Genomic DNA, 23847 nt, shown 5'->3' with positions numbered 1-23847 from the left:
CCATGCTGTGTGTCACCATCACTGAGACGACGTCTAGGTACCAAATTAAAACTTCAACGAGTGAAAGAGATAAAAGAGATCGGCTGGTCACTAGAATAATCGATTGATGCTTATCTTCGAATTAGTATGAAAGACATTGTTTACCAAAAATTCATCATCCTTGTACTAGCTCTACAGATAAGTGTATTTGCGAATATCGTCAATACTAAATCTTTTGCAAAAGAGTTGTACACCGATGGAGACCGTAATAAAGTTTAAGAATAACAAGTTCGGGCACAAACTATTATAGTACTGGATATTAGTTTTATTGTAAAGTTGTATCTTCATAATGTTGCTTGCTGAATATTTCAATTACAAAACATCGTAGGTGACTAATAATTTAATTAATATGGCAAATAATATGAATATTAGATAACGATAATAGAGTGTATACATAGTCACAATACATTTTCCCAAAGTTTCTTGTAGTGAGCGAAGACTTTACAAGAAATTGTACTATTGTCTTATAGTCCCGCTCACCTACGATACAACATTTAAGGGATAAAACAAGACGAACAGATCGTGGTCATTGGTGTAACGACCCTAAAATTTCGAGCATAAAAACTCAAAATATTAAAGTCGTACAACACTAAAACAATCTCAACGAATCGAAATCGTTTAAATGCACAGCGGATCATTACTGAGTTCACAATACAACTCAGACAACCAATTATTACAAACCCAATTTATAATTCAACATTACATAAAATGGAAATGTATAATCCTCACAAGAAAGTCGCACAAAATCCTCACACAAGCTGGAACTAAATATCTTCAAGTCCTCTGAGCGGTCCGTCAATTCCCGTTAATCCACACATGCGGAGTATCCACTACACCATCGAATTTGTGCACCGGGATTGTAAACACAAACCCGGTAAGCTTTACAGCTCGTATAAGTAAAAACAACAATAAAACTCGCATATCAATATATACGGAAATCCACAAAAACATCAAATATAAATGCACTCATGAGTCGATAGACGACCCGTCTGGTTGTCCAAAATATGAAAACGAAAGTGCTCATGAGAAATTGGGCAACCATTCTGGTTATCCAAATGCATTTATAATACGGGTACTAATGAACGCTGGTACACATCTGTTACCCCTCACGTAGTACGCCGCCGATATTGGGCAACCACCTGCTACCCAACATCCAAAAATATGAGTACTCATGAGCCGATAACCACCTGTTACCTCACATGCAGTACTCCGGCAGACAGACTAGAGCTCTAACTGTATCGTAACTTTCGCCCGGCCAAAGGCTAGGTTCCGACTTGCCAAACACGTACAATAATCACACCTCATATTGTACCAAAATCAAGTCCGAAGACAAATCAACGTTTTAACAATCTCCATGTTAAAATCACGTACAATAATCACACCTCATATTGTACAAATCAAAATCACATGCTCGATATATAAATCTCGTCATCAAAATGACATCATCACGATAAAATCATAACAGTATATTATATAGCAAACTATATATATATATATATATATGTACCTATTTACCATTTATACAATATATATAATCCGTTATATCATATACATGTCATATTTCATAAACACGTCCGAAGACAAAACGTTTAACAAACATCATGTTAAAACCACGTACAATAATCACACCTCATATTGTACAAATTAAATCACTTGCTCAATATATAATTCTCGTCATCGAAATGACCAATTCATATTGAATTAGCGAACTATATATATATGTACTTATTACCATTTATACAGTATATATGTAATCCACTATATCGTATACATGTCGTAATTCAATATTAAAAACTCTTGCAAAATCTTGAATCTCCGCAAGGGTAGATTCGTAAATATGTGAGATTTTACTCACCTTATCAACTCGAGCGTAATTCCACAATTTCCGAAGATAATTCATTTTCTTGATTTATGAATCACCTTGAAAGGATAAGAAAAGAATTTAGAATCGTTTCGTAAATCTTTTAATGCCGAAACAGTAATAATAAGTTACTGTTAAGCAATTTATGGTTTACGAATTTACTGTTCACTTGATTACTGTTCACATATTTACTATTCACGTATTTATGTACAAAAACCCATCAATTACGTATCCATGTACGTGTGCATACTTTTTACGTATTTCTGTACGTATGAATACTATTTAAATGTAAATACTGTCTCAGTAAATATTAATTAATGATTTACCATTTATAAATTACTTTTTACATTTACTGAAAGTAATTTATAATTATATTTACCGTATGTAAAATAAATGTACATTTACCATACGTAAATCACTTTTACATTTACCGTAGGTAAAAATAAATTACAAAATTACCATTCAGAAACACTGTTCACGTGGCGGCGCGTGGAGTACACGCGCCACTCGCCGGCGGCCGCGCGTGGGGCCCACGCGCGTACTCCGACACCGGAACGTATCACGCCACCGCCGTGCCCAATCTCTCCCTCTCCTCCTCCTCTTCCTTCCCACGGTCTCAGACCCCTCCTAGGCTAATCCACGAACCCCCACGCGCCGCCTCTAGGCGGCGGTAACCCTCTCCTCCATCCTTCCTCCAATCAATCCAGAAATTCAACAACAATCACAACCAACCCATCAATTACATCAAATCATACCTTAATTGAAGTTTAGAACTCCGATTTGGCACCGGAGAAGCTCGGATCGTCGGCGGTGTTCCATCTCTCGGGATGAGCCTGAGTTGATGCAATTTGGCCCCCCAATCGCTTGTAGATGGTTCCAAAGGTAATAATCGGTGTCAAGGCGTCCTCCTCCAAGCCCTTGCGTCGCCGGAGATGATGGGTCGTATAGTGGCGGGTTGCAGCAGCTTGGTACGATTCGGAGGAGCTTCAGCATGGCGCTCCCCAGCGTGTCGCATCCAGGGGTGGCTGCAGGAGGTCGAGCGGCGCCCTTGGGATGGGCGGTGAGGCTCACGACCCACGGAGAGGCGAGATCGGCGCCGAAGGAAAGAAGGGCTCGGGGGAGAAAATCGCGAGGGGTGAGAGGGAGGAAGGGAGGCGCGGGTTTTGGAGAGAGAAGAGGGTTTCCGAAAATGGAAACCCTACTTCTAATTAGTTTCCTTTTATACTCCTTTCTAAATCGGAAACTAACTTCCATCGTTAATAACTTTTACGTACGACGTCCGATTCGAACGCGTGATGTGTCCACGAACTCGTATCGATGAGCTCTACAACTTCCGTGAAGGAAATTTTCACAAACGAGCGACATAATAAAAGTCGATATTCATGTCGCGAAAACGTAACGTTTTTCTAAATAAACGTTTTTAATAAATTTCACGAATTTGTGAACTTAAAACAAACCAATATTCACTCAGAAAATTCGGGTTATTACTATTGGATTGTTAGTGAAATAATTTTGCGGTTATGAAAAGACATTTATGAAAGACCCATCTCCTCCTACCCCTTTACCCAGTCTCCTATCTCGTCTCTTAGCCCTAAGTCAGGTCGGCGGGACCTGACGGAGGCGCTCGGGTCTCTGGGACTGAGGACTCATGGCTACTCAGCTCAAAAGCCTCAAATCAAAGAAGAATAAGAAGAATTGGATTGAATCTTTTAATTGAAAATTGAGACAGTTTGTGAGTTAAATTCTCATGTTTGTTTGATTGTTTCAATTCAAGCCAGCCACTCTGATTATGCATATTATAATCCCCATAATTCTCATATTGTTCTTAATGAAGCATTTAATATCTCAAATATTATTGGGTATCTTTTGATTTAATATCTCTATATCGATGAATAGTATTGAATAACATAAGGAATTGATTTCGTTGTGGAAGAATTACCCAAATGGATCAATATACATATAAGTTGAGATATTGTGTTGGTGGGAGAAATTGTTGGGAGAGAGAGGAATTGAAGAGCGAGAGAATGATTTATTAATGGTGGAGGAGAGAGATGTTTGCTAGGAGTTTTTTTATATATATAGTTTTGCATATGTGGGTGTACACATGTCGAATTGATTTTTTGTTTATCTTATTTGTTGGAGTTTATCAGACATAGGAGGTCAGATTATTTTGTCAATTTCCTTTGTTAGTTTAATTTCAATAATTTAAGGGCAGTTTTCTCTATTAAAAAAAACTGAGTTTATTTTATTGTCTTAAGATCAGCTCATTAACAATCCAATAGCCACCATCAGTTCGTCCCGGTTTATCCCTTAAATGTTGCCCCGTAGGTGAGCGGGACGGATTGTCTTAAAACATATTTCATATCTAAGAGTAAATTAAACTATATGAGGTTTTAAACTTTCAATTGTCCATGCATGCGGTAGTGTTACTTTAACTTTTGGTACAATCGTATTCAAAGAGAAAAACTAGGAACCATATGCGAGATTGACGAGATTCATAAATCAATTATGTCTGCTTGCCGGACGCATGAAGAACTACAGTTTATAGGATCCCAATCGATCGATCGACTAAGACCGTAATTAAGTGTAAAACCGACAGGTGATGGAAATTGGCCGAAAACGACATAGAACTCTATAATTGATGTTAGGCGGTGCGGTTATGCTGGATCGCCAATACACGACGAATGCTGTGGGAGTCTGAATCTGACGGCTAGGGATGTCAAAAGCTTCCGCACCTTAACGCCCTTTGACGGTGGAGAAAATATCCAAAAGATTGAGACGGAATCGTTTACTTCCTTATAGTAGAAGACGTGCATGTACATGTCATTTTCTCTTGGACAGAGATAAGAAATATTATCCTTGCAAGGTTAGCTTCCAAAAGCATATTAGGGGTTCATGTAATTTATAAAGAATAGATTTCTATTAGTGATTCTAAACTACTTGACCAACCGGATTAGATATTGAGTAACACACTTGGAAATGTAATAATTTGTCGTATGCGGGCTACCTAGTAACATCTAAATAAAACTTTGATTTGTGCACGACTCTCAAGTCTCAAGGTGATCGAATATTTAGATTTCAACATTTGATTTATCATGTCTATTCATGTATTTACGTATACAAGTTGTAAACTTTGATTAGATGTGCGATCGAACAATCGATACGAGCACGAAGCACCCAATTGCTAAAGGCATAAATGATTAATTAGGAGTCCAGATCAGTACTCCACTTCACAAGTGGTTTAGCTTATAAACACGTCGTTTTGTTCGACACACTCTTAACAGTCTAACTGGAGCGGAGTTGCGCAACACACACGCACACATATAATGTAGTAAGGAAGCGAAGAAATATATATGGTCTGATTAAAAATATCGCAACAATTATTGATTTATTGACACGCTTTACCTGAATATAATCATATATAAACGAGATGGTTCCTTTCTAAAATATCCGAGATGATAAAGAGGACATGATCAATAAGGAGTTGAGCCAGGTCTTAAATAGTAGATGAACTAGCTTGGCCAATTTGAGTGTCACATACAAGGCCACGTTTTATACGTGGTTTTATCTATATAGTAAGTACAATTATTACTCTCTGATGAGGAAAGAAAATAAGGAAAAATTATTATTATATATATAATTTACGTAGAGTAGTCTTATAATGTTATTGGTCTATTTTTTTAATGTGTTTGTTTTTAATTTATTATTTATATTTAAATAATCTTATTCTCTTTTCTATTATGTTTATTATACTATGTAGTAATATGATTGACTGAGTACACCGTGCATCACATAGTACTGCCAAGTAATGTTCTAAATACACAAAATAATTACTCGAAAATAAAAGTGACATCTCATGTCTCATCAACTCTTCATTACCTTCTGTACGCGCGTTCTGTACGATACATCACCGTTTAGGTTTTGATGTATCAGCTCTTCCTAATTTACTTATAGTTTGCAATCCATTTCTGGGCTCTAGCTAGCTTGATCGATACGTATCTCTCGTATTCTGAGTACGGAGTACTGAATTTATTGGTCTGGAGGTCGGGATAGGATAATTAAGTAGCAGGACAATCGAGCTTGGACTATTAGCTAATCAAACCTAAGCAATGCTCTTAGTTGTCATGCAGTTTGTTGTCAAACACTGACGCAACAAGAACGAATAGTCCATTAAGTTTTAACAGTTTCGACGGAACTGATGGAAGCATGATGATAGTAGCAGATGTAAACAGCGCCATATCGATAGGCGTACAAACTGAACCGCAGTATACGTATTTATTGCTCCAATAATGTCATGATGATATGAACGGCATCAAGCTTTAATCGAGGATCGGACACCCCTGTAGTAAAGCCCCTCTATGCGACGAAGCATCAACAGTGTACGTAATTAAACCTGACTAACTATTCCTCCTTCGACTTTTGTCAGAATTGCTTCGGCGGGTTTCACGGACCATTAAGGTAGCGAGAATAAGCAGGTACTGGCGGCGGCGGATTCAGAATTGACTGAATTTTGTCCTGAACAGTTGAAGTGATAAAAACTTATAGTGCATAAAATATGTAATTATAATATATTAAATATATAATTTGTTGATGTAAAAACAACAATTTAGGCGGAATTAGGAATTCAAGATGGGTAGGGCTACTTTTCACACGATACAAATTTTGTTTGAGGTTTGAAATCTAATGGGAGGCTCATCCTCACGCCTTTACTATTTAAATTAAAAAATACAACATGATGGACATAAAATCAAAACCCTGTAAATTTAAAATGACAACAATCATGATATAAAAATTAATCATAATTTAAAATGAAACATAACCGATCACAGAGTAGTACCTTGACTGTTATATTCTAGTGTTGGTCAAGTGCGGCATCCAGTGCATACACAATCCTTGAGTGATAGAGAATTTGCATTGCCTGGACCAGATTTGTAGATTGTTGCATAAAACTAAAAGCTGCCCAACAAACTCGAGGATGAGGATCTTTGAATGACTTTAAAATAATGGCAGTAACTTGGTCCAAACAGTCTTTCCTCAAGACCTGCAGTCATTAAATGCAGTAAGATTTGAGAAATACTAATTAAAGATTTAAGGAGCATATCCCAAGTAATTAGTCATAAAAATTTATAAAACTAGAAATGGCTCACGCTGTCAAACGTTAACCTAGCTTTCTCGATCACTAACTATTCTTAAACCCAACATTCTTAGATAAATAGTGAGAAGGTAGAAAATACAATAGAAATCTACTTAGTGTATGTATTTTCCTTTGTCTTTTACTGATATACAAAATACATTCCATTTAAGATATTTAAATCATTTAATTGAACCATATGTCATATGAAACTCAAACAAGTTTTACTTTAGTGGTGGGTGACTCAGGCAATAAAAGTAAAGCTCTGCTCAATATAATGCTTAGAAATTAAGTTAGAATAAAAGTAGTGTATATATCAATTTCATGTTTTTGTGTATCGATATGTCGATAAGTTTAAACTTGGATCAAGTACTAGTACCATCTCATCCGAGCACTCCTCTGAAAGTTTTTTCAAGAACAAAATTCCAGACTTGTATACATCCATATTTCCATCATTCTCACACAGCTCGCATTCCATGTTGTACCATGCACTGTCATCCTTTATAGAGAGAAGCAGTTGCACTGAGGTTGTGAGCAGCCTAACCATTGTTTCATGATGCAGCTCCCTCATCATAGGTGCCAACTCTGTGGCTTCTGCCATTGCCAGCAAGAATTTGTCAACGAAGAGTTTCGTTTCATCCGTCACTTTTTTACACTCTAGCACATTAAGCATGTCGAGTACGAGATGGTTTAGGTATGGCTTCAAGATCTATGGCTCATCCATGACCAACATTATTAACTCATTGACAGCCCCACGAGCATATTCTTCTTTCAAATGACTCAACAACTCGAAAAGTCCCACCATCATTGCTCTCAAAAGCTCATTAAACCAGTTGCACCCCTTTGAATTCGTGAACAAACCTATCAGGCTAACCACAACACCAAATGCAGTAACCTGAATATCAGCATTGGGGGAACTCAATGCTTCTTTTATTCGCGAGTGCAACGTTGCAAGGCTAGTGACTAGAGCTTCACAAACAACAGGACGAAACCCTTTTGGTAAGTAAGCCAGCACCCACAATGGAGATTGTTGTAACTTTTCGTAATCAGATTGAATAGAGTTCAACAAAAACTCTGTGAGCTCTGGCCATTCACTGCCAGCCTTGGAAATCTCAGAGCCCATTTCAGACACAATGCCACAAATTAATCTCAAGGTGGGCATTGAAACTTCCTCTTGAGTCATATAGATCACAAAATGCAAACCAAGCAAATAACTTTGAGGCAAAGTTTTAAATCTTTAGGATTAACAATGCAGATGGGATAACATATAATTGAAGATATTTTAGCCAAAATTTCGGATGGGCTATAGCCCTACCAGCCTGCCACTTACTTCCGCCCTTGGTCAAAATTATCATAAGTTTAGTCAATTGCAAAATGTAATTTTTGAAATTAATTAAGACCTTAATCAAAATTAATGCACACTGAAAATAAAATAAATTAATTACATGTTGAAGAAATCAAGAAAAATTAGAAGTAAATAAAATAATAGACACACAAATATATATTTATTGGGATTTGATCTTGGGTGGACTTGATATTAACAAAACTTCAAAACCAAGCATGTAAAACTACACCATATGAATATATAACATGTACTTAGGTAAATATTTCCCAAATTCTTGGAGGAACTTGAGTCCCCCACCAATGCCCTAGATCCTCCCCTGGGTACGAGGCTCAGCTAGCTAGCTATAAGCCTATAACTACGATCGAACTCGATCAAGCTTTACAGCTATCTGGGATTCTAGCTAGAAATCGGAGTGAGAGGGTGAGAGGGTGAGATGGAGGAAAATAGCGGCACTACTGTTAGGTTGGTTGGTCCTTCAGATGATCATATTCAAGCCGGCGATGAGGAAGGGGATGATCGACAGGATGATCATATCCATTATATGGATTATTGCTTGAGAGTCACATCAACTGCTTGAAGGTACGTTGGGATCGATCATACGTGTCACTAGTTAATTATTTGACTGATTTGTAAGATTATTCTCTAGTTTTTTTCTCTTAACTAGCTGATCGATCTATTGAGATATCACCTCAGGTGTGTTCTGGTGAAAGGGGTAATGAAATTGGTACAACTATAACAAGCACTAGTATTACTACTGCTGTTACGGAAGACAATACCAATAATGAGGAGCTCACGGCCGTCGTTACCAATCATAGTTCCTCCGACCTTGATCAATTCATTGTACCTAAGCATTAAAGGGATCATTTGATAAAATATTAAAACATCGATCATTTAGTTCTTTTTTCTACTAAGTTATATATAATCGTGAGTGAACTATATTGTAGACTATAATTGAAGATAACTTGTTGCAGGGTGCATACTGCAACGCCATAAACAAGCTTAAAGAAGCCATGGAGAATTCTCTAAATTAAGCATCGTCTTTCATTAATTTGGCGCAGGCTCAACTTGAGGAGCTCACCGGAGACTCCAAAGAAAAGCAAGCAGGAGCTAAACCAGACTGAGCCATCGATCATCATCAAGTAGAGATCGACGTGATCATCATTAATATGTCTGTTTGATTTGCTACTAATTAATCAATGCGTGTTTCAAATATTAGTACGTTGGTTATTACAAGAATATGTTTGTCGGTGAGATTGCTTTCTTTGCTATTGCAATCAAGACTCACGATCGAGTCATTCCCAACTGCACAAGTTCATACCATCAGCTCCTCGAATTGGCTCCATTGCTCTTTGTCTCTATTGCTCTTGCTCTGCAACTCAATTGATCGACAAGACAAGGTTTTCTGCTAGCCAACACCACGCATTTCTCTATGGATATAACTTGTGCTTAACAGCGGTGGTGGTAGTAAGGACAATGTCATCTTTATATAGAAGATTATTCTCTAGTTTTACCTTCCATAAAAGATTCATTAAGGCTTAGGTTTCCTACGTAGATTCTAAATGTAATATTGTTTTGTTCTTCTCATAGATTATGAATTAGATTCTTTATCTTATTGTACCAATACAGATTCAGTAAGCAATTATGATTGATTACTCTAGTTATCCATGTGGCTCAAGCTCCTAATTACTTTCACCTGTGATTCCATGGTGAGAGTGTCTTGTTTATCCCACACAATAAGTTCTACTTTCTATTTTCATTATATTTTCCATGTCGTTCAAACATCGCATAATTTGAATCGTCGGAGATCTTGTTCAATATTATAAGAAAACTAAAGTAACTAGCCCGACCGGGAGCTAGATTTCTACCAATGTCAAGTCTCAATACATTATCTTAAATTTAACAAGCTCGAACCATATCCTCATCTTACTTCACCGTACCAATATTAACCCAACACAACTGGGCCGGGTCGGACCCTTCCCTTCCCTCAGTTCCCTGCACTTTCCTAAGTCGAAAGAGAATCATCATCACACAATAGCAGAGAAGCTTCTTCAGTTTTGTCCCTTAAGCCCCGTCAACACGGCAAACTATATATCCCTCTCTGATTCTCTGAGTCAATTCCACTCCTCTCTTTCTTTTCTAAACCCCAAAACCCAATTCTCAGAACCCAACAAATCATACAACCATGGTCAGGAAATCTAAGGAGAAGGACAAGACCGGAGATGGGTCAACAAGCTCCGGCGACGCATCGGTGGCTCCGTTTCTGAGAAAATGTTACGAGATGGTCGACGACGAAGAAACTGACTCCATAATATCGTGGAGTGATAGCAATGACAGCTTTGTGATCAAGGACATAACCCAGTTCTCGGTTTTGATGCTCCCCAAGTATTTCAAGCACAACAACTTCTCCAGCTTCATGAGGCAGCTCAATATCTATGTGAGTCAATCTTTCGGGTTTTGCATTGTGTTTTTTGAAGTGCTTTGTGGATTGGGATTGTGGGTTTTGCTTTATTTATTGGTTTGTGGTGTAAATCTTGATCGAAATATTGGTTCTTTTTGTTAAAATGTTACCTATTTGGTTAATGCTTTGATGGTGTTTTGTAAATATGGATTTGCTTGAACTATGTCAGGATTTGGGTAAAGATATTGAACCGATTGAGTAGAATGGATGTATTGAATATAAACACACAGAAAAGATGTATGAATTTGACTTGAGAAGTTAAAGTATGAAGTTCTGAGTGTACATTTTAGAAGGGGATGAATAACTTGCTGCTTATTGTTTTCGACTTATAAGGATAGGTTAACGTAATCAGGTATTGTTTAAGACTTGAGTTGTAAGAGGATCAGCAGAGGACAATTATTGGTTGGAAGTTCTTTTCAAGTGCTTTGAATGTTACGGTGGGGTGTTTCATCTGTTCAGTTTTAACTAGTAATTTTCTGCTAGTGGAAAACTTATTGTGTTAAGATCATGGGTCATATTTTGTTGTATGTGGTCAAGATGGTTTAGCAGCGGCACCTTTCAATTTTGTCTTACCATCGGCGATGGTTAAAGATTTTATCTTGTGTGAAGGAAGAATAGCATTTTAGTCGCTGTATAGAATGTTGTTTCGACTTAATTGTGATGATATGCTATTGGCATTTAACAAAAAGTGTTTATATAGATAGTATGCTTGCTAAACTATAACAAAATTGCTTTTCCTTTTCTTTGATCTATTATGTTCTACATCAACTGCAGATACATGGTCAATTACTAATGAATCTCAATGTTTCAGGGCTTTAGAAAAATAGATTCGGATCGTTATGTATTTGCCAATGAAGGGTTTATTCGAGGTCAAAAGCATTTGTTGAAGAATATTTTCAGAAGGAAATATCCGCAGGGCACAGATCAGAGAAAAACATTGCAGCAAAAAGACGATCAGAAAGATGATCCTGATGATCCTTGTGAAGACATTGAAAACGGTTTGTGGAGGGAAGTTGAGAACCTGAAAATCGATAAGATCTCTCTAAAGCAAGAGTTGGTGAAGCTTAGGCAGCACCAGGAGATGTCAGAAAATAACTTGCACCTCCTGAGAGACCGCCTTCATGGAATGGAGAAGGATCAGCAGCAGATGCTCTCATTTTTGGTGATGGCAATGCAAAATCCTGGGTTCTTAGTTCAGCTGGTTCAGTCAAAAGAACATAGCTGGCGCTTGGTTGAAGCTGGAACTATGCTAGAAGAAGTAGATGATGGTAGACCAATGTCTGCTGATAGAGCCATAGTTAGGTACCAACCTCCTTTAGAGGAAGCACCAGAGCCTGTCTCCACACCGCATTTGGGTTCAGAAATTCATCCAGAATTGGATGCCTTTGTGAATCCCAATGGTGTGATAGTAAGGTACCAACCACATGTGGGTGTAGCACCAAATCCTGCATTCCGACTGAATTCTGTCTCAGAGAAACCACCAGAATTTGATTCTTATCCTGATGGAGTGGGAGATTCTCTTATGACTTCAGATGGTGCATTAGTAAGTTACCATTCGCCTACGGATGCAGCACCAAACCCTATATTCACTGAGAGTTCAGGCTCAGGTAAACAACCAGGTTTTGATTCTTACCCTAATGGGATGAAAGATTTTTTGGTGAACTCTGATCTAGTGAAAATGCTAATGGATGATAAACTGAGCCCTCGAGAAAATCATGCCCCATTTATCCTGCCTGATGCTGGTGTTGATGATAACGCATGGGAGAAGCTTCTTTTGACTAGTTATTTGTTAGAAAATATTGAAGGTGCAAAAGAAGAAATTGAAGAGCCTGATAATTCTAGAATGGAGGTTGAATCAACAGCAGCGGAGTTGAACAAATCCGAAGATTTTGATTCTTTATTGGAACAAATGAATAATTCATCTGAGGGATCTAATGCGGAGAACTCAGAATTTGAAAGTCATCAGTGAACATCTGTAACTCATGGCTTCGGACCTCAACAATAAACCAGAAACACAGTTAAGACAGTAGCATGGTTTTGTATCAGTTCTTGTGATAGCTTACTATGGGATAATTGTAGCCCAGTCCATCATTCTTACGCAAGTCAAGTACCAAATGTGAGTCGTTGTTTTACTACCTACTGTATATTAAAATCTTCCTATTATCTACTTGACACCACAGGGTAATTAGATTTGTTGTGTTCTTCATGGTAAAAGTACTTGAACATCCTACTCAACTCTTGTATTTGCATGTTCACAGATTTTGGTGGGCTACAATATTTGGGGAGACCACCATCTTTTCGGTTTTGGTGACAAATGTTTCATTTTTCCTAACCTCACTTGTATACTGAAAGAAATACTGTTTGCCTTGTAACTTCATGAGTTTATGAGGACGGCAAATGCTGTAACTATTATTTCACGATTGATGTTGACACTTTGTAAAGAATATGAGATTGTGTACTATGTCTATAAGGAGCCAAGAAAGTCCATACTGTATTATTATTATCATTATTCGATTTTGAACTTGTAGCCATATTATTTTCAGTTTTTGTAACACAACCTTATTCTCTGTAAATTTTAATAAGAAAGTACGGTACATACATACTACGAGGCTCGTGGAGAAGTTTCCATAGCTAGAACACACAAAGGTAAAGTACACCCTTAACGAATTAGAGCCAAATTAATAACTGTGTGACAGTCATTCAGGGTGTTTAAGGATGGATTGCCTTCGCCATGCCAAAGGCAGCAGCAGATGCAATGGCTCCGATGAGGGCCGTCTGGAAGGCGCTTTGGAAGGGTTTGCTACCGGTGAAGTAGCCCTTGGCAAACCCAAATATAAGCAATGCCGCCAAAGTCAACACAACAGATCCAGCCAATGCTTCCCTCGCCTTTGGAATGAACATGTAAGGAATCAAAGGCACCACTCCACCAAGAATGTAAGAAATCGCAATCGTCAGTGCACTGTGCAGTGCTCTCCTTGGATCTGGCTTTTCCAGTCCCAGTTCAAACCTGCATTTGAAGTTTCATATGTTAGCCATGTTATGCAAACCATTAACTAGACCTATGAGTCTACAAGGGAGCACCAATGTTCCAATTAGCTGAAGCATGAAACTGACTACAGAAGAAATAATTAACCATCTCTAAATTTTTATTATCTGAACAGATAAAGCATGCCAGAGTAGGAGTTCACTATAATCATCAGCATGAAACCATTTCTGCAAATCAGGTTAAATGAGAAGAGAAAAGATGAACAGTATTATTACTAGTGAAAGTGGGAAACCAGGAAATGCTATTTACATCATATTCACAGGCTCAAATGCTCAATGACCACATTGGCTACTTGTGGTTTTATTTTGTCCACATTATGCAAAAGCAAGATCAACTTTGCTTCACATTTCAAAAGGCTAAGTAGCTTTCTATCATTGCATAAGGCCAGTGCTTGTTGTTGTGGACCAGTTTAGCACTTGCCTTGTCAACCATAGCCCTAACTGATCGAGACCAGCCAATTGGCCCACTTTTCCATATACAACATTGAGAAAACACTTGTTTCGTATCTTTCTTTCCAGAACTATGCAGTTGTGATCTAAATAAGGCTAAAATCATACTTTTTTTCTTAACTTGGCTAAACATTGTTAACAAGAAGCTACTAACTTACTTCATCATGAAATCAAGCCAAGCTTGTGGGTTCTTTCTCAGGGAATTCACTACTGGTGTATACTCATGGTGCTCTATTCCATACTCTGCAAGAATCTCTGCTACCTCTGCCGCCTCTGTACACGATCATAAACCAAATCTCATACCACTAGTTAACACTAACATATAATAAGAAAAACTAACTATTAAACAAACTAAATGTAGACAAATAGTTAATCCCAAGTGTACCTGTATCCGCCTTCTCAAAAAGAAAAAGAAAAAAGTGTACCTGTATCCGGAACATTCACTATCTCTTCTTGTTCTCTCCTCAACTCCCTCTTATAGTGATCCGCTTCACTTTTCGCAGCAAGATATCTGTATCAATTGTTTTGTAGTAATTACATGAGTTTAGAGGAAATATCATGTAACCTCGATAATCAACAAAATAACAAACGATAAGATGGCCGGGTGCGCGGTTTGTGGCAAAAAAAGAAGTAATCGTTACCCGCCAAGTCCCATGGAGATGGCGCCGGCGGCGACTTCGGCAACTCCAGCGGTGAGGACAATCGATGACGTGGCATTTGCACCGGAGAGACCGGCAGCGAGAGCGAAGGGGACGGTGAGACCGTCAGATACTCCGATGATGATGTCACGGACGATCTCACCGGCGGTGAAGTGCTTCTCTTTGTGCTGACTGATGAGAAGCCTTTGCTTCTCAGAGTCTGAGTTTCTTGCCTCTTCATTAGCCATTGGAGAAGAAAGAAAATGAAGATGAAAACGAAATCAAGTCTGGTGGAGTAGTAGTAGTAGTAGTAGAAGTCTTCTAGGTTTCTGAGTGCGTAGTGCGGGAAGGAACAATATAGGGTTTTACCGGATTGGAAGCGTTAATTTATATCAGTGTCCTTTTGTGTATAATTGGCAAAATGGGTGTCACTATGATTCCGTTTTTTGTAAGAGGCTCATGAGTTGTTTTCCATCCAAGGTAAGATGGTGATAATAGAATTATATATTTGTAGAATCTCTTGTAGAAATTGTATCATGTGAAGGTTGGTATTTTCGAGAAGTACTCGTCCATTCAATCATAGGCAGTGTTCGGCGTATTTGGTAAAATGTTATTATATGTATATGGTAAAGTTCATTTACAACATGAACACTTCCATGATTTGAGTCGAAAATTGTCAAGATTGGAAAGCCTCTTTGATCAACAATTCTCATCATTGATTCCCGGCCATTATCAATTCTCTATTGCATTGATCAACGATTTCTATATAATCTCTTGATTTCCATATGAAAATATATGCAATGAAAATCAGTCTTCTTTGTTTCCATTAAAAGTTAAATATATAGAAAATATATTCATCTGTTTCGTTTAATCATTTTATTCCACCAAAAGAAAGTTCAAGTTGTTCGATATGATCTCTGAGTACAGTGAATGTATACCACCTACTGGTTTCCGACAGGTAAAATACGCTCTTAATTGAGAACAGTGTTTCAATCAAACATAAGTACTAACATTGTGTTATTCAACACTGAAGTTTTGCTTTCCTTGAAAATTTTGTTCCATATCGTAGTTGATAAATGAAAGTCAGAAATTCAGACTGAGGAATTACATTCGAAACAAGCTAGCATTTTGTTAACAAACAATTCATGAGTGGCATTGACTGTGTTTTTCCTCACAAGTCGATCACAACTGAAAACAGAGAGCTATGTTTACTCGGAAGAGCTTAGGAAATTGTAAACCGTCTAGTGTCAGATGACCCAATATTATAACTTGGACAGGCTGCCCGTTGCCTCATGTAGTCATGTACGTTTATTTAGCTTGATTTGTTCAATAATTGGTTTCTTAACAAAATACAATGCAATTATTATTGCATATATCTGTTGATTTGCATATGCTTATTATCTATTTTATTCCTTAGTATATAGCACTGATCCATCCGGTCTGGTGGTTGAAATTCCTTCTTAAAATACTTGCTTAGATCGACAAGATTGACATGAGTATAGTCCGTTATCAATAAGATATATGGCTATCCTCAGCCGTTGATAAGATTCCTCTAATCAATAGAAGAAGAAAATCTACAAACGTAGAAAACATATGAGGTGTGTTGGAGACTTGGAGGGTAGAACTAGTACACTTAAATGCAGAGGGAGGTTCGATATTGTACAAAGCCAATTATATGTAGAAGCAGAGACGATCAAAGCTTGCAACGTAGTACTAGTAAAAACCAATAACTAGCTAGCAGCTTGATTTTGATCTGGTTGGAAATGCCATAGACCAGACAAACTAATTAGGAGCTACAAATTAAAAGCAACGTTGCACATAATTAAACGGGTATGTGATTGATTAGTGATAGGACTGGAATAGTTTAGCAATAGAGTAAGCTGCAGCGGAAGCCATGGCTCCGATGAAGGCGGTTTGGAAAGCACTCTTGATAGGTTGTGTTCCGGTGAAGCGACCCTTTGCATAGCCGAAGATCATCAATGCCACTATGGTGACCACAACAGATGCAAGCACGGCCTTTGTGGCAATTGGAATGAGCATGTAGGGAAGGAGAGGCACCAGTCCACCACAGACGTATGAAAAGGCTATTGTCATTGCACTCTGCAGTGCTCTCATTGGGTCCGGTTTGTCGAGTCCTAGTTCAAATCTGTGAATGCAATAACACAAGGAGTAAATTAGCTAGTGAATAGTGATATACTCCTAAAGTTAATAATTAGTTAAATCACCTCAACGGTCATGCACAGTTGCACACTATAGAAAAGCATATATTAGCGTATTCTTACTTCATCATGAAATCAAGCCAGGCTTGAGGGTTCCTTCTCAGAGCATTCACCACAGGCCCGTATTCATGTGCCTCAACCCCATATTGTGACAATATTTCTGCAACCTCGGCGGCCTCTGCGTTTTATTTTAACTTTTTTAGCTATTTTGGGTCCGGCCATATAACAGACAAATCAAAGTCACACATGCATGCTTATTATTAAAAATTTGATAGAATACTTTTCAATCAGCAAAACGTTTAGCCTTTAGTTTATTTCTAGCTTAGGCACTTTATACAGCTGAAGTGTTGATATATATAGATCCACGCTCTCTTTTTTGTTGTCTTCTTTAAAATGATTAAGAAAAAAAAAAGACTTGCATAATATGATCTAAGAGCAGCAAGATAAACATGAAGATGCTCGGTCCTATAAAATTGAGCTGTTTGAAAGAGGCTTTAACATGATCTTATGTGTCCAAGTTTGCATGCTCGTGAACGCATAAAGTAATTGAATTAGGAGGATTAATTAACTCATGAACAGAGCTTGCCGGTTTTTTGGACCATTTTCTGTCTACACATTACCGGAAACTACTTTTTGGGAAATGAATCAAAATATATAAAAGAGTTCGCATGCATCAGAAAAATTATACAATAGTGATTCCTTCTGAAAAATTATTACTAGACAAAACGAATAGAGATGATTAAATGAAGACCTATGTCAGGGACGGAGATGATCTCATCTTGCTCCCTCTTTAGTTCTTTCTTGTAGTGATCTTCTTCACTCTTCGCCGCAAGGTACCTGTGGCAACACCAAATACTCTTTAACTGAGTTCGATCTAAAATGACAAACTAATCAACCCATAAATTTCTGAAGTGAAACACACACACACACACACACACACACACACACACACATATATATATTACCCGCCGAGCCCCATGGAGATGGCACCGGCGGCAACCTCAGCAATGCCGGCGATGAGAATGATGGAGGAGCTCACGTCAGCGCCGGACAGCCCTGCGGCGAGAGCAAAAGGGACAGTGAGACCATCGGATACGCCGAGAATGACGTCACGGACAATCTCACTGGACATAAAGTGCTTCTCTTCGTGTTCGTGAAGAACCAGCATCTGCTTCTCCAAGTCACCATAGCCATTTTCCTGATCACTGCCCATATTAATATACCAAGTCACTCTCTAAACGTACTCTACTCTGAATGATACTATATTTCTCTGTACTCTGATGAGCTAAGTCGGAAAAGGGTAGGGTTTATATAGGACGGATGAAGGGTGGGCAAAACTGTAATATCAAAGTCGGTTCAGATTCAGATTAGAGTGAAAAGATGGTGGGAATTCTGGAGATTCCAGATAAAGAGAAATCGATCATCGATGTGTATGGCTTTGGATGGTTTCGAGGGGTCCATTCATAAAATTAAGAGGAAAAAACCAAATTCGTGTGTGAAGCTTCTGTCACTTCAATGGCGTGTGCGCACCACAGGCCGGTGAGACATGCATATATGTTTCGCCGTCGTGGATCCCACAACAAAAGCTTTGAGAGAGAGAGAGAGAGAGAGAGAGATTTATTTGGCCACCGACGGTAGTTTAGGGTTTGGAAGAGATTCCGGGTAATGGTCAAGGAAGCAGGCGAGAATTTATTAGGTCAGGATTAGGCGTGTGTCTGGCACTGGCCTCTAACAAGTGCCGAAACCCCAGTATTAGTCGTGTGTGCGACACAAGCTCTCCAGATATCTTTATGTTTCCGATAAGAGCTCTATGTCGATCATCATATATTCCATATATAGATTAGTCAATTATAAGGTGTAAACTGACTTAAATTTCGAGTTTAATAAAACCCACACTTGGAATCTATGTTAAAATTTCGATAAGAGCTCCATGTCATGAGTGTCACCATATAGAGCTAGCTAGAGAATAACGTACGTATATACATTCCAGCTAAATACTGAAGCTAGCTTTTGATTTTTGATTTTTATTTTTTTTCGGCGGTTTCTTGTTGTTATTTTGTAGAGTTTGTGAACTTGTGATACATTTTCTCTTTCGTGCATCACGAGATCGATGCATCACATGTGATATTTCATTTCAACAGCATTGTGTTGTTTTGGTTTGAACAATTCAAGCTGGAGTTTTTCATTCGGAATAATGAACAACATCTATCATGCAAGTAGTATTGATTACAGAAGCTTTTTAGGTTGGCCACACATTCACCGTACCATTGGCCATAGCTGTTCTTCAAATGATCTATATTCAGCATAGCCAGCCTTGCTTTAGATGGTAGGTAGCTATCCTTTACTCTCGTGTTGAAAACTGATTAGTTTATATCTTCCACCTTTATACAATTGCCCGCACCATGTGTCCTAGCTTGTAGGTGGTTGATTAATTATTAGAGAACCCAATGAATCATATAAGAAATCTGGAGTCCTGCTTCGAAGATATGTACGTATCTCTTTTGGAGAACCATGTGACTGGTGGCAATGTGGGTCGTCGTCTTCTCATATATAGCTACTATATATGTAATTATGAACCAGGCTCCAGAAGTTTAAGTAACTAATTAAGTTCCAATGTTCCATTGTTTTGAGTCATCCATTTTTTTGCTTAATTTCCGGCACGCAGGACCAGTTTCTCATGATCGATAAGTCTGACAAATCATGATTGATATCGGTTAGGATGGGATGGGAATAGGACGAACACGAAACCAAAGTGAACACGAAAAAGGGTTTGGCATCTGGAAAATCAAAGTAATACCAACCCACTAGCCAAAAGAAAATAATTGAAACCAAAGTGATCTGAGACCACCACTTTCTTTCATCTCTTATCAGACACTGCATTTTTGCGAATACAGATAGTTAGAATTGAATTTTAACCAATTTGTATATATATATATATATATATAGAGAGAGAGAGAGAGAGAGAGAGAGAGAGAGCAATAAGAGCATGCCGCATAAACGAATCACAAATTCATGATCCATTTATTTGCTTTCTCATCATCACCTTCGCTAGATAGCTTTTTTGTACTAGTACTACTACTACCACCATTGGCTTTTGCTACTTTGGTCTTCATCCGTACTTTGTTTTTGCGATCCATTCAATACGCATGCAGATTTGTAGTTTTCAGTTACCAGATCGAACCAGATTATCAGCCGTCAAATATCGACGAAATTACTGCAGTTGGATGGACGAAATCATATGATGGATTCGTTTAAAATTAGTAAAGCACTAATTATAATACAAATTATTGAGAAGATACTGTAGTTCTATATATATGTACTTCGGCAAACTAGAGGTGTGGAGGAGATATTAATGGAATGTAATCGACCTTGAATGCGCGCACACGAGAAAGGAAGATTAATTATCTTTGTAATTAATCTTATGAGCTTGGTAATGCATGTCCCGATCTGTATTTATGGTATCATAACTAGTGTAGTGCCACACACGCACACGCCGCTGACAGACAGGAGGAAAAGAATATGAACAATCAATTCAGAACAAGCACGAGAGCTATGGCTTTGATATATATATGCCGGATCTTTTACCTTTCGACCAGATCATACATACCGTCAAAGCCTGATATGTCATATTATTTCCTTGTTTCCTTTTTTTTCTTCTTCCATAATTTTCATGTCAATTTTATGCATGTCAACATATACGGTTGCCGTACGCGTATTGCCATTCTTGAACAATAACGTACAGGTAATCAACATTTCGACTCAGTGGAGTTCACGGACCCAACTCCGCAGGCACTTAATCCTGATGTAAACATCCACTCATCGATCATTTTCGGACGTGTAAGTTTGCACTTTGCAATATAAAGACACAATGACTCAATCGATAATTCTTAGTTCCGGTAATGATAAAACTTATCCTCGAGTTAATGAAATCTCTCTTGCATCACAATTCACCGTATAGTAGCAATAACAAGAGACATTATTTATAGCTTTTGTGCAAGAATCCATAGTCTTCTAAAATGTGATTAATCATTCGTAAGAAAACTAACTCTTAGTGTGGCACTGTAGTATGGGCCTAGCCCAATATAAAAAAATAGAGAGGGTTAGCGGCCCAATAAAGGTAAAAGGAGAAGCTAAGAGTTTCAACCCGAGCAAGATAGAAACCTGAGAAAGAGAGAGAGAGACGCAGAGCGGTGGGAGCAAAGCGACGTCGTTTTGGTTTTCAGGTGAGTTTCTCTTCCCTCCTCCGGAGCCACTCAAACGGCGCCGTTCTTGACCCAAGTACAGTTGGGGCCTGGAGCTTCCACCGCTTTAATGTACTGTTATTGATTTCAGTTCATGTATGTAAAGCTTTGATTTTGATTGGTTTCGTTTTCAGGCTGAGTGTGTTTGATCATGTCTTGGTGTACGATTGAGTCCGACCCAGGTATTATTCATCTCAAAGATTCATTGAATTTTGCGTTTTGTGTTCAGTTAAACTTAGCCTTGAATGTTTTGATATTAGGGTTGCTTGGTTGGTTTGGTATTTATTTGTATGGTGAAATTTAGAGCTTGAATGATTCAGTTTACTAATTTGATAAGGTTGCTTAAAAAGATTTGTGAAATTTGTTTGGGGATAGATGGTATGATGATTGAGTGAGATTTTACCTACTGCTGAATTTTGAATTGCAATGACAACCGAATTAGAGGAAGTAGTTTTTGAACTACTGAGTTTCGAAGTCTAGGTAACTCAGTATTGGAAGTTGGAATTTTGAGGAGGAGATGATGTAGAGTGAGAGTGGATGGATAAAGTAGTGGTTTAGACTTTAGACAAAGATGTGCTTGGTTAAGTTTGCGAGAGAGGGAAAGATTGTTGTTTGTGTATTGGTTTTTGTAGAAAATGTAGAGCAGTTGTGATAATGCATGAAGTTCAGTAGTTTTCTCAAGGTTTGTGCTTTGTGTTTTAGGGGTCTTTACGGAGCTTATTCAGCAGATGCAAGTAAAAGGTGTGCAGGTATGGGTTCTTTGATGCCTCTCTTTTTTGGTCATTTTCATGCTGCTGCAGAATCATAATTTGTTGCTAGTGTCCAATGGTATGGCTAGACCTTAGCTTTATGATTATTTCTTTGAATTGTCCCTGCTCTTGCTGTGAGATTGCAATTTTCACCACTCTATTCTTTTCTAAATGTTCTTTTTATAAAGAAAACAAAAAATCCTTCTCTAAATGTATACTGTTGTCAATACTAGCCCCTTTTTTCATCAAGCTTTACCCAACTTTTATTCATCCTGCAAATTGTTTACTTGATTTCCTTGGTAGTTCCATTCCAAGTATTATGTTGTGATTGGCTCACTGCTTTCCTTTATGCCATAACACGTTAGTATGACCTTTCAGGTTGAGGAGTTGTATTCATTGGACATTGATTCTCTGAACAGTTTGAGGTATGCCTGGGGCTGTTTAAGCTTTTGTCAACCCTTTAGGTCTCTTCATAAGTACCTATTTTAAGTTTAAATCTTCTGCCATTGATTTAGTTTTTTGCCTAGCAATTTACAGACCAGTGTATGGTTTGATTTTCCTGTTCAAATGGCGTCCTGGGGAGAAGGATGACCGCCTTGTGATTAAAGATCCAAATCCTAACTTGTTTTTTGCGAGTCAGGTTTGTTTTCTCAATACCTTTTTCTTCCCCATACATGATGTATTTGGATGCTGTAATCTTATGGTTTGTATGTCCTCACAGGTTATTAATAATGCTTGTGCAACCCAAGCAATCTTGTCTATCCTCCTCAACTGTCCGGATGTTGACATTGGTCCTGAGCTGTCAAAACTGAAAGAATTTACAAAGAACTTTCCACCTGAACTGAAAGGGTTGGCCATAAACAATAGTGAAGCCATTCGTGCAGCCCACAATAGTTTTGCAAGGCCTGAGCCTTTTGTTCCAGAGGAGCAGAAGGCTGCGGGAAAGGATGATGATGTCTATCATTTCATTAGTTACTTGCCTGTTGATGGGGTCCTGTATGAGCTTGACGGACTGAAGGAGGGACCCATTAGCCTTGGACAGTGTCCTGGTGGGCAAGGTGACATGGAATGGCTTCAGATGGTGCAGCCTGCTATCCAGGAACGCATTGAGAGGTACTCCAAGAATGAGATAAGATTCAATCTCCTGGCCATCATTAAGAACAGGAAAGAGATGTATACTGTTGAACTTAAGGAGCTCCAAAAGAAGAGGGAGCGCATTTTGCAACAGCTATCTATCTTACAGTCGGAAAGACCGGATGATGGTAGCAAATTCCAGGCGCTGAACAAATCTCTCTCAGAAGTAAATGCCGGGATTGAGGGTGCGACCGAGAAGATCTTGGTGGAGGAAGAGAAGTTTAAGAAGTGGAGAACAGAAAACATCCGCAGGAAACACAACTACATACCATTTTTGTTCAACTTCCTCAAAATTCTTGCCGAGAAGAAGCAGCTGAAGCCTCTGATTGAGAAGGCGAAGCAGAAGGCGGGAAACCCTAGGTGAATGTGAATGCGAATGATGCTTTGGTTTAACTGTACTATGTACTATTGGCCCTGTGGATTGTTTTTCGTCATGTGTTGCTAGAAATTTTTGGGTGACACATTTTCTTGAAATTACTAGTGTTCACTTCGTTGAGGCCAAACAGCATTTGGAATAATCGAATTATCAAAAATTCA

At 38.3% G+C, this 23847-nt stretch overlaps 4 protein-coding genes across 6 annotated transcripts; 2 read left to right on the top strand and 2 right to left on the bottom strand.

The window, feature by feature from the left end:
* The first annotated feature begins 10324 nt into the window (after positions 1–10324).
* LOC126790488 (heat stress transcription factor A-1d) lies at positions 10325–13296 on the top strand. 2 transcript variants are annotated; one of them, XR_007671734.1, is made up of 3 exons: positions 10325–10810; positions 11646–12950; positions 13093–13296. XR_007671734.1 is itself a non-coding variant. In XM_050516734.1 (2 exons), exons 1-2 carry the CDS (start codon positions 10559–10561, stop codon positions 12801–12803), a joined length of 1410 nt encoding a protein of 469 aa, XP_050372691.1. In that variant the 5' UTR covers positions 10325–10558; the 3' UTR covers positions 12804–13022. The 2 variants fall into 2 exon arrangements, 1 of the variants encoding a protein (XP_050372691.1); XM_050516734.1 differs by lacking the exon at positions 13093–13296 and having other exon boundaries at positions 11646–13022.
* A 60-nt stretch (positions 13297–13356) lies between these two features.
* LOC126790490 (vacuolar iron transporter 1) lies at positions 13357–15295 on the bottom strand. Its single transcript, XM_050516736.1, has 4 exons — positions 14971–15295; positions 14755–14840; positions 14488–14602; positions 13357–13841 (listed from the first exon to the last, which is right to left on the bottom strand). Exons 1-4 carry the CDS (start codon positions 15213–15215, stop codon positions 13544–13546), a joined length of 744 nt encoding a protein of 247 aa, XP_050372693.1. The 5' UTR covers positions 15216–15295; the 3' UTR covers positions 13357–13543.
* A 1329-nt stretch (positions 15296–16624) lies between these two features.
* LOC126790489 (vacuolar iron transporter 1-like) lies at positions 16625–18620 on the bottom strand. The gene is made up of 4 exons (XM_050516735.1): positions 18152–18620; positions 17938–18023; positions 17250–17364; positions 16625–17113 (listed from the first exon to the last, which is right to left on the bottom strand). The coding sequence occupies exons 1-4, from the start codon at positions 18397–18399 to the stop codon at positions 16810–16812; spliced, it is 753 nt and encodes a 250-aa protein (XP_050372692.1). The 5' UTR covers positions 18400–18620; the 3' UTR covers positions 16625–16809.
* Positions 18621–21340: 2720 nt separating this feature from the next.
* LOC126790621 (ubiquitin carboxyl-terminal hydrolase 2) lies at positions 21341–23783 on the top strand. 2 transcript variants are annotated; one of them, XM_050516942.1, is made up of 6 exons: positions 21341–21409; positions 21562–21609; positions 22130–22176; positions 22555–22601; positions 22714–22816; positions 22898–23783. In XM_050516942.1, the coding sequence occupies exons 2-6, from the start codon at positions 21579–21581 to the stop codon at positions 23672–23674; spliced, it is 1005 nt and encodes a 334-aa protein (XP_050372899.1). In that variant the 5' UTR covers positions 21341–21409; positions 21562–21578; the 3' UTR covers positions 23675–23783. The 2 variants fall into 2 exon arrangements, with proteins under 2 accessions (XP_050372899.1, XP_050372898.1); XM_050516941.1 differs by lacking the exon at positions 21341–21409 and having other exon boundaries at positions 21490–21609.
* The last annotated feature ends 64 nt before the right edge of the window (positions 23784–23847 follow it).

Source organism: Argentina anserina, chromosome 4, assembly GCF_933775445.1.
Source record: "Argentina anserina chromosome 4, drPotAnse1.1, whole genome shotgun sequence".
Classification (NCBI taxonomy): domain Eukaryota; kingdom Viridiplantae; phylum Streptophyta; class Magnoliopsida; order Rosales; family Rosaceae; genus Argentina; species Argentina anserina.
The sequence above is the reverse complement of the archived record's forward strand: the minus strand, read 5'-3'. Positions and strand labels throughout refer to the sequence as shown.

What these genes read in the sequence shown, in the direction of transcription:
- LOC126790488 (XM_050516734.1), top strand. Translation starts at nt 10,559, where the DNA reads ATGGTCAGGAAATCTAAGGAGAAGGACAAGACCGGAGATGGGTCAACA. An exon ending in TGAGGCAGCTCAATATCTAT is followed by an intron (nt 10,811 to 11,645) that starts GTGAGTCAATCT and finishes TCAATGTTTCAG; the next exon opens with GGCTTTAGAAAAATAGATTC.
- LOC126790490 (XM_050516736.1), bottom strand. Translation starts at nt 15,215, where the DNA reads ATGGCTAATGAAGAGGCAAGAAACTCAGACTCTGAGAAGCAAAGGCTT. An exon ending in ATCTCCATGGGACTTGGCGG is followed by an intron (nt 14,841 to 14,970) that starts GTAACGATTACT and finishes CAATTGATACAG; the next exon opens with ATATCTTGCTGCGAAAAGTG. An exon ending in TGGCTTGATTTCATGATGAA is followed by an intron (nt 13,842 to 14,487) that starts GTAAGTTAGTAG and finishes CTTCAAATGCAG; the next exon opens with GTTTGAACTGGGACTGGAAA.
- LOC126790489 (XM_050516735.1), bottom strand. Translation starts at nt 18,399, where the DNA reads ATGGGCAGTGATCAGGAAAATGGCTATGGTGACTTGGAGAAGCAGATG. An exon ending in ATCTCCATGGGGCTCGGCGG is followed by an intron (nt 18,024 to 18,151) that starts GTAATATATATA and finishes GTGTTGCCACAG; the next exon opens with GTACCTTGCGGCGAAGAGTG. An exon ending in TGGCTTGATTTCATGATGAA is followed by an intron (nt 17,114 to 17,249) that starts GTAAGAATACGC and finishes TTGCATTCACAG; the next exon opens with ATTTGAACTAGGACTCGACA.
- LOC126790621 (XM_050516942.1), top strand. Translation starts at nt 21,579, where the DNA reads ATGTCTTGGTGTACGATTGAGTCCGACCCAG. An exon ending in TACGATTGAGTCCGACCCAG is followed by an intron (nt 21,610 to 22,129) that starts GTATTATTCATC and finishes TTTGTGTTTTAG; the next exon opens with GGGTCTTTACGGAGCTTATT. An exon ending in ACTTGTTTTTTGCGAGTCAG is followed by an intron (nt 22,817 to 22,897) that starts GTTTGTTTTCTC and finishes ATGTCCTCACAG; the next exon opens with GTTATTAATAATGCTTGTGC.